This window comes from Ictalurus punctatus, chromosome 13 (genome assembly GCF_001660625.3).
Source record: "Ictalurus punctatus breed USDA103 chromosome 13, Coco_2.0, whole genome shotgun sequence".
NCBI classification, from domain to species: domain Eukaryota; kingdom Metazoa; phylum Chordata; class Actinopteri; order Siluriformes; family Ictaluridae; genus Ictalurus; species Ictalurus punctatus.
The window spans coordinates 9488006-9502500 of NC_030428.2; the positions used below are offsets into that span (position 1 = coordinate 9488006).

Here is a 14495-nt window from a genome sequence, read left to right on the forward strand (position 1 = left end):
AAAAAGAAAAGACTTCCTGTACCATTCAAAGTTTGAAAGACAATTGTATAGAATTACCCTTGTATGCTGTAGCATTACAGTTTCCCTTCACTTGAGATAAGGAGCTCAAACTTGTTCCAGCATGACAATATCCATGTGCACATAACGAGCTCCATGAAGACATGGTTTGCCAAGGTTGAACTGGAAGAACTCCTGCACAGAGCCCTGACTTCAACCCCACTGAACAACTTCAGGAAGCACTTGGCATGCCAGTGCTTGACCTCACTAATGCTGTTGTATTATAACAGCAAACTCAATACACAACTACTCAATAGTAATGCCCATGGTTTTGGAATGGGATGTTCAAAACTCAGGTGTCCACATATTTTTGGCCATATATATATATACATGCATAATGATGTCAGAGCTGTCAAAAATGTATTATACAGTACAAGGGGGATATAAAAAACAACAGAACAGCTATGTTTGTCTATTATAGCTTCCATTCTTATTTTCATTACCAGTTTCATGTATCATGGCCCTGTATGTGAGCGTAAGGCTGAAGAGCTTGAGTCATCGAGCTGTACCTGAAATTACTCTACTCTCTAGTAGCAATAATTACGAGACACTTGGCTTAAGCACACAGCGTCGGTCAACACAAACAAAGTACTCGAGCCGATGATGTCACCTGATAAAATTGACCACAGTGCTGCATTAATGAGGCTGAGTTGCTCTGTAAGGAATTTCCAGGCTGTGGAAACATAACAGCTTTGCATATTGTGCGGAGGACATCATGTCTCTTATCAGCTCTGTGGTTTTACATGTTGTTAGTGTCGCATCACTTTTATTTGTGAGTTTTATTTATATGTAAATGTTTCAGCTTATAATGTAATCCTATCTATTCAGGCTCTGCGGATAGAAAACAGCTGCATAGCTAAATGAAAGTTTGTTTACAGTCCCGGTAACATGATAACGCAATAGTTGTGTTAGTATAATATACTTTGATAAATAATACGTAACACATAAATATGTTGTTTCTGAGATTAGCAGTTAAGTTTCCATGATGAGAGACACAGTCATGGAGATATTAGTGTCCAGTTCAAATGAAACGTAAGTGTAGAATAATATTACATGAGATATAAGCAGGGCGAGATAGTAATGAGTGTCTGGTTTATTGTTATTAGACAGCAAAAATTCCCTCCAATAATTTGAAATGAATGTACTGTGAAAAGATCTAATAAATCACATGCTTTATGGAGAAGGGTAGACATTTTCCTATTCTTTTTTTCTTTTCTTTTCTTGTTAAATGGGACTTTACTATATAAAGGAAAAAAAGAACTAGTAATAAACATGGTGTAAGGAGAAGTGAAAGCCTTCTTTTCTTTTCCCTGCTTTTCCTCCTTTTACTTCCTCCTATTCTTCTCTTTATGAAATAGGGATTTCACTTTATGAAGGGGGTGGGGGTTGCAGGTGAGTAATATGTAATAAATACACAATATGTCCAAAGGTTTGTGGACACCTGAACATCACACCCATGTGTGCTTTTTGAACATCACATTCCAGATTTATTCTCCCTTTGCTGTTATAATAACCTGCAGTCTTCTGGGAAGGCTTTGCACTAGATTTTGGAGTGTGGCTGTGGGGATTCATGCTCATTCATTCATCCACAAGATCATTAGTTAGTAGAGGTCAGACACTGACAGTGTAGTCAGTGTTCCAGTTCATCCCAAAGGTGTTCAGTGGGGTTGAGGTCAGGGATCTGTGCAGGACACTCGAGTTCTTCCAGTCCAACCTTGGCAAACGCTGTCTTCATTGACCTCACTCTGTGGACAGGGGCACTGTCATGCTGGAACAGGTTTGGGCCTCTTAGTTCCAGTGAAGGGAAATTGTAAAGCGACAAAGACATTTTATATAATTGTGTGTACAACTTTGTAGCAAAAGATTGGGGAAGGAACACACATGGATTGTGATAGTCAGGTGTCTACAGAATTTTTTTTGTGCCATATACAGTAGTGTAGCCTGGTGTAAAGACATCAGCAGGCCTTTTTTGTTTGTTTGTTTGTTTATTTCTTGTTACGGGTCCAGCTGCAGGGTAAAATGGAGCTCTGGCGCCCACTGATGGTCAATGTAAATAACTGCATGCCTGAGAAACAGTGAATCACATAAAGAAATGTGATTCATTTGAATCTGTTTCACTTCTTATTTTTTTATGATTTAAAATGTTTTTGTATTTATTATAAGCACACCAAATTAAAATAAATAACTAAATAAATAACAAATTAATGAATTACAAGTCCACAGAAGTAGACAGGAAGTGACGACGGTACTATATCCACGTCATGTGTTTTTTTTCCCCCTGTGTTGTTGTCACAGGAGGAACAATGTTGTTGTTGCTCGCTGTTCGGATTTTGTGTGAACAGTCTGGAGTTTAAACCGAAAAGTCACAATGTGCCACTGTCCGCCTTTTAAACCTCAACACAGTACTCTCATGTAGCCGAAACGCGTGGAGAATAAAGCATGGAGGTGGTGGACAGTCCTGTAAATCTCGTAAGTTTCTCTTTATGCCTCAAGTTAGCGTTAGAAAGGACCAACTGAGCTAACTGTTCCGGGGTTGAATCCCAAACAGCGTTTAATCGACAGCTAGTGCGCTTCATAGAGTGTACAGTCCCTTATTTCATACACTTAGTAGTGCCCTTATATTGGGGTTAGCGGCTCATTTGGGATTTAGCCTTGTATTATAAGCTAGTCAGCTTTCTAGCTTAGCGTTAGCCGTATAGCCATAATGCCCTGAACAAAGCGGCTGAGGTGAGTCATGAACCTGTATGTGTGTGTGTGTGTGTGTGTGTGTGTGTGTGTGTGTGTGTGTGTGAGAGAGAGAGAGAGAGAGAGAGAGAGAGAGAGAGAGAGAGAGCTTCTTCCTCCTCTCTCAGCTCATATATCTTTGCTGGGGTTTTTTAAATCTGTATTAACTGCTGCTCAGTTCATCATGGGCTATGTGCTTAGCATAGCATAGTTATTATTATTATTATTATTATTATTATTATTATTATTATACGGAGCTAGTTTATGTGTTTAAATGCATTATACGAACGCTTCTTAAACACGTCGAAGCTGTTGCTAATGTTTTAGTTAGTTGTCGAGCCAAACAGGAAGTCGGACGAGTTTGGTCTTTTCCTTCCGGTAACACCGGGGTGACTCCCAACAACACCCCAAAGTATAGGCCTGCTGTTTAAAAGAAAATCCCAGTGAAAGTAAGCGCACAGTCCAGAGATGTTTTAGTCAGGTGGGTCTGAGTTACAGGGTGTAATGAGAGGACTGGGCTGGTCAAGGTGCATTCACACTTACAGGAGCTGTGTCTCGATCCGCGCACTTGTGCACTATTCTGTAGTGTTTTGTAGCAGAAATAGTGCGAGTGGTGTGTTCACACTGAAAATTTCCAAATAGAAAAGTACACTTTAAATACCCGGATGATGCACTTAATAAAGCAATAAAACGAAGTGGGATGTTGGACACTTCATGCACTCAACTGTCGCAGCCATAGATTGTAAAAAAACAATGGACACGACTTGCCTTCACACTCTTCCAGTGTAGAGAAGTGAAGCCACCAATGTCCCAATATGACGCTGACATCTTGGAGTCCGAGTCCGTGCGGCAGCGGATTCTGACTCCGGGTCCGCGGGGCGGCGAACTCTGACTCCCGGTCTGTGGGATGGCTGACTCTGACTCAGGGTCTGTGGGATGGCTGACTCTGACTCTGACTCAGAGTCTGTGGGATGGTGAACTCTGACTCGAGGTCTGTGGGATAGCGGACTCTGACTCCGGGTTCGCGGGGTGGCGAGCTCTGACTCCGGGTCCGTGCAGTGGCGAACTGTGACTCTGACTCCGGGGCAGCAAACTGTGACTCTGACTCCGGGTCTGCGGGGTGGCGAACTCTGAGTCCAAGCTTATATTTGTGTACTGGACTGAAACTAACATGATTTCTTTAAGGTGAAACTGAGCTGCACACCTTTAGTGAACATTTTACAGATTTATATTATGTGGAGTTTATAGACAGCCTCCAATGTAAGAATGAGAATTATCCATTGGCATTAGGAATGTGTGACATGACCACATATTGTTATTGTAATAAGTTTTGCCACAATACACTTTTCTTAGATATTATGAGTATTTTCAATACTTTTATTCTAGACCTGAGTTTAGACTTTAGACTTGATTTGAAATATTGTACTGGTTGTCATGGGTGAATTGGTTATGTATATGATTTCCTTATAAGCGCTTACTCTAATGTTATTTAGACCATACTACAGCCTGTGACACTGACCCAGCAAATGTTTTTCCTTATTTTCTCCTGTTTCATTTTACACATCAAATAAAAATGTCAGTGAACTCAGTTTTCAGTGAACTTTTTTCCGTGTAGCACTTCTTTTACAAGAAGAAGCCTTTATGTGTCTGGAAGTTGGGGTCAAAGCACAGAGTCGGCCATGATAAATCACCCCTGGAGCAGATAGGGTTAAGGGCCCTGGTAAAGGGCACCGACACTGGTAGCTCAGCGGTGCTGGGACTTGAACCCCAAAAAAATCCACATTGTGTATCAATGTCTATTAAAGTGAAGTACTGTGATATTATTTCCACACCGCCCATACGTAATGTCCACTGGATTCTTTTCTTTATAACTACATCTTGATGCTCGTTTTCTCTCTCTCTCTATCTCTCTCTCTCTCCCTCTCTCTTTATATCTCTCTCTCTGTCTCTCCGCTCAGGCCCATCAGCAGTGCAGGAAGGCAGACCGCTTGCTTGCTGCTGGGAAATATGAAGAGGCTATCTCTTGCCACAGAAAAGCTGCAGGTTAGTCATCATTCAATTACATGATTTAATTCTGCACCAGCCAGAGCCTGTGCTGATGTGTAGGGCCTGGGATTGAGCCATGAATCCACATTCAGGAACCTAAACCAGATAAGGAATAAACATGAATAAAGTGCTCGTCTTGCTTTCTCTGTGATTGGTTTATTTCTGTAGAAAAGCCTGAACTGTTCGGGGAGAGTGTAACGCCCGACAGCTGTAGAGCGTTGGCCGACAGTAACTATGAGCCTCACTATCTAGTGTGCTGTGCATATGACCTGTAGTGTCCATCAGTATAGTGGAGTGGACCTTAACCACGTGTGTCAGTTTAGTGTAACAGGTTTTCTCCATGTTTCAGAACTGCTGAAGGAGGCCATGAAACTCACAGAGTGTGAACAGGTACACCTGCTTTCTCACATGCCACTTCATATGTACACCAGTTTTAATACACCAGATTAAATACACTTATAATACACTTATACCACACCGCCGTTGGGTTCAGAAGGGGTCGATTATTTTCCTACAGTCCCGTCTCTGAAACTTGGATCGGCAAGGCCAAGTCATTCGTTTTTGCTGTAGACTGAAGACATTTGGGTTTGAAGATGTATATGGGACGAGAGTTTAGGATTTCTGCTTTTATTTCCTGGTATTTACGTCTTGCGCACCATCATTAAACGCAGCACTAGCATAGGAACTTAATGATAAAATCAATGAATTTCCGCTAAATACACCAGCGTTGTCTTGGATCACATACTTGTGGACTTGGCTAGACCGTCGAGTCTGACTGGTTTTCATATATATATATATATATATATATATATATATATATATATATATATATATATATATATATATATATATATATATAACCTCTCATTTTGCTTTAAACCTTCCGAGAGATCTGGTTTGCATACAATCCTCCTTGAATTTCTAGGTTAGCAGATACTTTTGAATTTCAGGTCTGAAAGCACGATCAAGCAGTTGGTAGTGGAACGTTTTCAATTGAAACAGAGGTGTAGTCATTTATCTTTAACCTCGCTGTTCATGAACATGCAGTTTGACTGGGAAACGGGTGTTTTGGCTCCGGCTGTGGTGGACGCGTGTCGATAAGACAGGCAGGCGTGTGTGATTAACGCCGCTCACGCTGCTCCTGCTGCTGTGCACGCACACGAAGTTTACTTAACGCCGGATCATATCACACCACCCCAGTGTGAATTATTTTACCGTATCAACACGCCTGTCGTGTTTTATTCCTTATGTACCATTCAAAACCGGATGTGACTGCAGAAAGAGACGCAGCCTTGTAAACACACCTCCTGACTTTGTGTACGTCCGTGTCAAAACATTCACGTTCACACTTCGCACTAGACTGGTATGCCAGAGCAGTGAATATTCCTTTTGGGGTTTTTATTTTTAATTTTTATCACTTATCTGACACGTACAGTATGTTACTGACATCATAAATTGTTCATGTTTTACAGTAGTCCAAAATTTTAAATCTGGAATAATAATAATAATAAAACTGTCATGTGGTCAAGCCATGGAGTTGCAGAAAATTCATAATGGAAGTTTTTAATTTGCTCAAAACATTTGGGAACCTCTGGTGTAGTGTGTGTTTATTATATACTCACTGTCCAGTTTATTAGGAACACCTGCACATTCATGCCATTATCTAATCCAGTGGTTTTCTTGGAGGCCGCCAGGGGGCGCCAGGGGGACTCAACACTTTGGTGTGAAAAATAAAAAAAATACACAATTCTTTTTATATATATATATATATATATATATATATATATATATATATATATATATATATATGCATTACTATAAGATGTTATTTGTAACAATACATATTATAATCGCATTTGCCATACCTAACTTTCTAACTGCTAAACAGACAAAACATCAACGTAAAAAAGGGGGATATATTCAGAAGTCTGTATTTTTAATGTGTTTTAAAGACCTCTTGCAAAAGGGGAGCCTCGGTCAAATGTTAATGCCATATAGGGTACCTTGCCCTGGAAAATTTTGGGAACCCCTGATCTAATCAGTCAGTCACGTCTCGGTAGCAGCACAATGCAAAAAAAAAAAAAAATCATGCAGGTACAGGTCAAGACTAAGTTAATGTTCATCTAGTTAATCCTCATTTAATGTTCACGTCAAACATCAGAATGAGGGAAAAGTGTGATCACATGGTTTGTTGCTGCCGGTGAGTATTTGAGGTGCTGCTGATCTCAGGTGTTCCTAATAAAGTGGACGGTGGGTTTATAGTGAGTGGAACAAGTGTTTATGCTACAAGACATTACCGATCTATTTTAGATCAAGGTTTCGATTGTGATCCCATGATGTGTCCCCTAGGCTCGGCTGTCTTTAGAGCTGCAGCGAGACAGCCACGTGAAGCAGCAGAGGTTGATCGAGGAGCGGTGGAAGCGCGCGAGGCGAGAAAACAAGCCCCGCGGCCTTCAAGCGCTCCCTCGCTCATCCTCGGAGTCGGCGCCTCATGCTCAGCTGAGCTCCTCCTCCTCCTGCCCCGAGCGCGAGTACGACACCTGGCTGTACCTGCTGAGAAACAGAGGCTCTCCCGGCGCGCCGCCCGAGCCGACCTCAGGCACCAAGGCCCGCAAAGACGACAAGACACGCCTGGAGGAGCAGCGCACCACCATCGAGGACCTGCGTCAGCTGCTGGAGCGCCTGTTAGCAGAGAACGAGCGGCTGACGCGGGAAAATGAACGGCTACGCCAGGAAAACGTGCGCCTGCGCAGGGAGAGCGACGCCGATGCCCATCTGGTGGAGAGCTCGGAGCTGTGGCTCCTGCCTTCAGCACCTGACCAGCGCAAACCTGCAGGCATCACCATCCCACACCTGCCCCCGCTCGAGATGCCCCCTCACGAGATCCCGCTGGAGGAGCTGCCTGCGCTCGAGCTGCCTGAAGACATCCAGCATGAGCTGCTGGAGCTGCTGGATGGAGAGAAGCTGTGAGCAAACTCACGCCCACCAAAGGGAAAAAGAAACATCGGCATCAGCGCGGTCACGCCACTCAGGTCTCTGACCGCGGTCTCGGTGGCATGAACGGCTCGTTCTTAAGAGTCCGATGCTAAAATTTTTTTATTTCTGCGTTTCTCTAACGATCCTAGGTACTGCAGCTATTTGATACAAAAAAAGGACTTTTGCAGGTCTTGTGCCTTTTTTGCGTATTTCCATTGTGTGATTAAGTCTAATGAGGAAAATATCTCATGGTGGAAGCCATGATCATCTGACTAGCTCCGAGAGCGCACGACTCAGTCGTTTTGGGAAAATATCAAAGCCTGGTCTTTATCAGGAGGAGACCCGGGTGTCTCGAAGAACCCACTTTATCCTAAACACGGACACGGACAGCAAGCACTGTGAACTCTGTGTGTGTGTGTGAGCGAGAGATCATGCATGTGTTTGCGTGGCTTCTTGATTTTTTTTGTTAGACATGCTGTCATGAAGGCATGCCGGAAAGCACGAACACGCAGCTTCACTGCCTCGGATTGTGTCCCGTCATTTCTGCTGTCTCCTGACTCGGCGCTGTAAGAGATGCAGATCTAACCGGCTTACACCGTAACCCAATGCGAGATGATCAGAAACCTGTGTGTCCTGTCATGATGTCAGAGCTTTGAACAGTTCCTGTGGCCCTGAGTAAGACTGAACCACAAAACCAGCCACCGACTCAACAAGCAATAACACATGCTACAGTTTCCACTGTGTTTTTGTTTTTGTTTGTTTTCCTCCCCTCTTTTATTTGTTTCTGCAGTCCTCGATTTTTCTGCACGGGAGCCTCAGATCCAAATGCATATCTCAATGGAAGAATCTCAGACCTTTCCCAATCAAGTCAGCTTAATGTTTGTTTAATGATTTATTTGTTTGTTTGTTTGTTTCTCAGATGTCGTACTGTAATCAAGCAAGCGATCACACAGTTAATATTTTTCAGGTAAATGTGTGATTTTTTTTTTTTTTTCTTTTTTTTTTTTTTACGTTGAATATGCAGGAATACTTCTTGAATATCCGTACACAATCATACAGGATATGAAAATAAGTCGGCTTTACGTTATTAAAACCGTCACACTAATCCTGAGCAAATCCACTCGTGCCACACGTGAAAGGAAAAACAAACAAACAAGCCGAACGCTTTTTAACGGGATGTAGAGACACGTGTGTGTCTCACGAAGAGGGAACCAAATCATTGTTTTAATTTAACGTTTAAATGTATAATTATTGTTTTTGCAGATGTAATCCGGGTGCATCTGAACCTGTTCACTTCGGGGTGTGTGTGTGTGTGTGTGTGTGTGTGTGTGTGTGTGTGTGTGAGAGAGAGGAGAGAGAGGGAGAGTGTGAAAGTGTAACATTTTGTTGGTGCATGAATGGCTGTCGTAGCTCTAAAGTGTGCGATTGTTCAGATCTTATTATAAAGAAGGATTTATGTTACAGTTTGCTTGTTTAATCAGATTTTGTGTTTTGTATAATGACATTCAAGAGTGAGAATTAAAGAAATAATGTAGACCTGGGAAAGGTTTTTGTTTTAAATTATTACCTGAATTGCCCCCTCTGGTGGTGGATCGGTGTATGACATTGTGTCTGTGACATCGGCGGGTGGGGGCAGAGCATGCTTGCTGAAATATATTTTTAATGTATTTAAAAAATATTTATGCATGCAAGATGGTTGGTGCAAAGGATTATGGGTATATTATATATATTTTTTTCATGATCAAACCTGTTAACTAGAAATAAATACCTCGTTTATATTATTAAGAAATATAAGCAAGAACATTTTTTTTTTTAAACGCTTTAAATATGTGTGCACCTCAAAAAAGTCCAAGGTATGAAAATAAGTTTGAAACAGTTTAACATTTTGGTGGGGTGAACCAGTTAAAAGTTTACAATACGCTTGATTATTAATCCTGTGTGTCGTCACCTGGATGATCAGCGACTGTGTTTATGTTTTGTGAGAGTTCTTCATGAGTCCCTCGTTTGTCCTGAGCAGTTAAGCCGCCCGCTGTTCTTCAGAAAAATCCTCCAGGTCCGGCACATTCTTTACTTTTCCAGCATCTGTATATTTGACCCCTTTCCAACAGCGACTAGATGATGCTGAGATCCATCTTTTCACACCGAGGACGACTGAGCGTCTCGTTCAGGACTATTACAAAAGGTGCAAACATTCACTCATGCTCAAGAAGGTAACATGATACATTAAGAGCCAGGGGGGTGTAAACTTTTGAACAGAATCATCGGTGTAAATTGTTATTATTTTGTCTTCCGTGAAACATGTATATACAGTGCCCTCCACTAATATTGGCACCCTTGGTAAATATGAGCAAAGAGAGCTTTGTCTTTATTGTTTAACCTTTTGATATTTTGTTTTAAAAAATTCACAAAAATACTCTGCTATCATTGAGATCAAACAATTGAAAACACAACACAGGTTTATAAAAAATATCTTTGTTAAATATAGGTGTGCAACAATTCACCCTTTTAGTCAGTACTTTGTGCTACCTCCCTTTGCCAAGATAACAGCTCTGACTCTTCTATTATAACACTGATGAGGTTGGAGAACACATGGCGAGGGATCTGAGAGCGTTCCTCCATACAGAATCTCTCCAGATCCTTCACATTTTGAGGTCCACGCTGGTGGACTCTCCTCTTCAGTTCACCCCACAGGTGTTCTATGGGGTTCAGGTCAGGGGACTGGGATGGTCATGGCAGGACCTTGATTTTGTGGTCAGTAAACCATTTCTGTGTTGATTTTGATGGATGTTTTGGATCATTGTCCTGCTGGAAGATCCAACCACGGCCCATTTTAATCTTTCTGGCAGAGACAGTCAGGTTTTCATTTAATATCTGTTGATATTTGATAGAGTCCATGATGCCGTGTATCCTAACAAAATGTCCAGGTTCTCTGGCAGTAAAACAGCCCCAAAACATTAAAGATCCTCCTCCATATTTAACCGTGGGCATGAGGTACTTTTCCATACCTCTCTGTGTACCAAAACCACCTCTGTGTTTATTACCAAAAAGCTCTATTTTGGTTTCATCTGACCATAGAACCCGACCCCATTTGAAGTTCCAGTAATGTCTGGCAACCTGAAGATGCTTGAGATTGTTTCTGGATGAGAGTAGAGGCTTTTTTCTTGAACCCTTCCAAACAACTTGTGGTGATGTAGGTGACGTCAGATTGTACTTCTGGAGATTTTCTGACCCCAAGACACAACTGACTTCTGAAATTCTCCATTCTCGAACCATCCTCTTCACAGCGTGTAGAGACGATATAGACACACGTCCAATTCCAGGTCGATTCATAACATTTCCAGTTGACTGGAACTTCTTCATTATTGCCCTGATGGTGGAAATGGGTATGTTCAATTCTTGTGCTCTTTTCTTATAGCCACGCCCCATTTTGTGAAGCTCAACAACCTTTTGCTTCACATCACAGCTACATCCCTCGGTCTTACTCATTGTTATGAATGACTAAGGGAATTTGGCCTTTGTGTTTCCTCATATTCTTACCCCTGTGAAACAGGAAGTCATGGTTGAACAATTCCCTGTTCCTACTCACCCAGGTGTACTTAAAAAAAAAAAATATATATATATATATATAAATGGGGAAATACTTCAATCTCATATGAATTTATAGGGGTGCCAATAATTGTTGCACACACATATTTAACAAAGATATATTTTGATAAACCTGTGGTGTGTTTGCAATTGTTTAATATCCATGAGAGAAGAGTATTTTTGTGAATATTTTTTAACAAAAGATTAAACAATAAAGACAATTTTTCACAGCCTTCCTCGTTCATATTTACCAAGGGTGCCAATATTAGTGGCGGGCACTGTACATCCATGTTTCCCAGAAGACAAAAAAATAATTTACACCGATTATCCTGTGCAAAAGTTTATATCCCCCTGAATATGCAGAAGAGGCTGGAAAAGTAAAGAATGTGCAGGACCTGGAGGATTCTTCTGAAGAACAGCGGGGCGGTTTAACTGCTCAGGACAAACGAGGGACTCGTGAAGAACTCTCACGAAACATAAACACAGTCGCTGATCATCCAGGTGACGACACACGGGATTAATAATCAAGCGTGTGTAACCTGTTAAACTGGTTCGTTTGTGTGAATTCAGTTATTATCGTGTCTTGTGGACTATACCGTATGTACACATCTGTTATGTGAAATAGTTTACTCAAAAATGATGAACATTTAACAGATTCTGCAAGGCGTATGTAAACTTATAACCACAACTGTAGATAACAGCGTGCCCTGGCTGACTACTACCTTCTCTTTTTTTTTTTTTAAATACCAGTTCCTTCATTTAAAGGTGCAGTTTTTCATTCAAGTCTAATAGTTTTAAACTTAGAATAATCATATAATTTCAGAGCTATCTTTAAAAAAAAAAAAAAAAAAAAAAAAACACACACCCTGATTTACAATACAATACTTCCTTGCGATTGAATGGGCTAGTTTATTTATTTCAGCCTTCTGTTTATATTCTTCCAGCCTGGAAATTTCCTCCTCACCGGCCACAACAGAGCGGCTCAGATCAGCCCCGGTCACGACATCATCAAAACAGAGAAGAGCCGTGTCGATGACAGCGGACAAAGCTTTAACCTTCTATCCTGGTCAGTGTTGTAGTGGATTCGGAGTCTCTCCCAGGAACACAGGGTGCAAGGTGGGTTCACAGACTGGATGGGACACCAGACCATCACAGGACACCATACATACCTGCAGACAATGTAGCTTAGCCAGTCTGCCTGCATGCATTCTTTTAGACAGCTGGAGGAAACCGGAGAACCCTGAGGAAATGTGATGATGTGAGGGGTGTAAGGTGCGTCTCGATCAGCTCTCTAGGTCGTGAATCGGTAAATCGTGTACACGAGTTCGGGTGCGGGTAACGACCCTGACTCACTACACACCGGGACACCGATGATTCAATTTCCGGTGACGTGACCACGTACTCGCGTTGTACAACATCACCACTGCCGTTTATCAACAGGCAGGACTGATACCTGTCAGACATTATATGACATAAATTTGTTCACTTAATCACACACCGTTGTGTCATGGTACTTCAAGCAGGATCGTATGTAAGCTGGTGTATTTTTTTAAATCACTAACGTAAGTAATCATTTGAGAGCTGTCATTTCCAGTAAGGGAACATAGTGAGCCTCGAGGCTCTCCCTGGTTTTTGTGGTGCCGTGTGGGATTTTTTTTAGGGAGTGAGGAGAGTTGTAGCGCACTGGAAGGATTTCACGATTGAGACAGCAGTGCCCTGACTGCTGAACTAGGGAGCTGATTGAGACGCACCCCATAACGATTTTACAGCTTCAACACACTGTATGGGTTGAGATCGTTGTTTCCAGCATTATTTCCTTTTTATTTGTCATCTATGTATGTATAAAAGAGAGACCAGTTTCATTTTAGGAAAGTCTGTAAAATGGTTTGCAGAACTATATACACTATAAAACTGAAACTGTTAGTTACACAGTGTAGGATTTCCCCACGCTGCCACACACACATCCAGTGTTAACAGAAGGGGATCTGTTAGAGGAAGAGGAAGGCTTGTCAGTGTTTTCATTGCAGCTCCAGACCACATTTCACCTTTCAGCTGCGGTTAGCGCTCAAATGAGGCTGCACTTTGCATACGAGAGAAAACAATCACGTGGACGTTGCATCTGTATTCGTAGCACACTTTATGCGAACAGCCATCTGCATCGGCTGTAGGTCTGTAGTGAAGGCAAGTGAGGGAGGGAGGGAGGGAGTAAGGCAGGTAGGTGAGTGAATGAAGTAGGGAGGTGAGGTAAGTAGGTGAGTGAGGGAGGTAGGTAGGTAGGTGAGGGAGGTAGGTAGGTAGGTGAGGGAGGTAGGTAGGTAGGTAGGTGAGTGAATGAAGTAGGGAGGTAGGTAGGTGAGGTAGGTAGGTGAGTGAATGAGGTAGGTAGGTAGGTGAGGGAGGGAGGTAGTTGGTGAGGGAGGTAGGTAGGTAGGTGAGTGAATGAAGTAGGGAGGTAGGTAGGTGAGTGAATGAGGTAGGTAGGTGAGGTAGGGAGGTGTGTGAATGAAGTAGGGAGGTAGGTAGGTGAGGTAGAGGTGAGTGAGTGAGGTAGGTAGGTATGTGAGTGAGGTAGGTAGGTAGGTGAGTGAATGAGGAAGAGAGGTAGGTGAGTGAATGAGGAAGAGAGGTAGGTAGGTGAGTGAGGTAGGTAGGAAGGTGAGTGAGGTAGGGAGGTAGGTAGGTGAGTGAGGTAGGGAGGTAGGTAGGTGAGTGAGGTAGGGAGGTAGGTAGGTGAGTGAGGTAGGGAGGTAGGTAGGTGAGTGAATGAGGAAGAGAGGTAGGTAGGTGAGGAAGGTAGGTAGGTGAGTGAATGAGGTAGGTAGGTGAGGGAGATAGGTAGGTGAGTGAATGAGGTAGGGAGGTGAGGTAGGTAGGTGAGTGAATGAGGTAGGGAGGTGAGGGAGGTAGGTAGGTGAGTGAATGAGGTAGGGAGGTGAGGGAGGTAGGTAGGTGAGTGAATGAGGTAGGTAGGTGAGGTTAGGTAGGTAGGTTAGTGAATGAGGTAGGTAGGTGAGTGAATGAGGTAGGTAGGTGAGGTAGGTAGGTGAGTGAATGAGGTAGGTAGGTGAGGTAGGTAGGTAGGTGAGGTAGGTAGGTAGGTGAGTGAA

General features: G+C 42.5%; 1 protein-coding gene across 3 annotated transcripts in view; it reads left to right on the forward strand.

The window, feature by feature from the left end:
* The first annotated feature begins 2319 nt into the window (after window positions 1-2319).
* The window catches only part of nrbf2b (nuclear receptor binding factor 2b), an 18275-nt gene continuing 6099 nt past the window's right edge, over window positions 2320-14495 (forward strand). The window contains exons 1-5 of one of the 3 annotated variants that reach the window (XR_008397701.1): window positions 2321-2526; window positions 4740-4824; window positions 5177-5217; window positions 7177-8770; window positions 12333-12504. Coding sequence is in view for 2 of the 3 variants with exons in the window: in XM_017483334.3 (XP_017338823.1) it covers window positions 2497-2526; window positions 4740-4824; window positions 5177-5217; window positions 7177-7797 (777 nt within the window). In the remaining variant the exon portion in view is untranslated. Of the gene's footprint in view, window positions 2527-4739; window positions 4825-5176; window positions 5218-7176; window positions 9340-12332; window positions 12505-14495 lie in introns of those variants that run through there. The other 2 variants (XM_017483334.3, XM_047159500.2) reach the window with 2 other exon arrangements.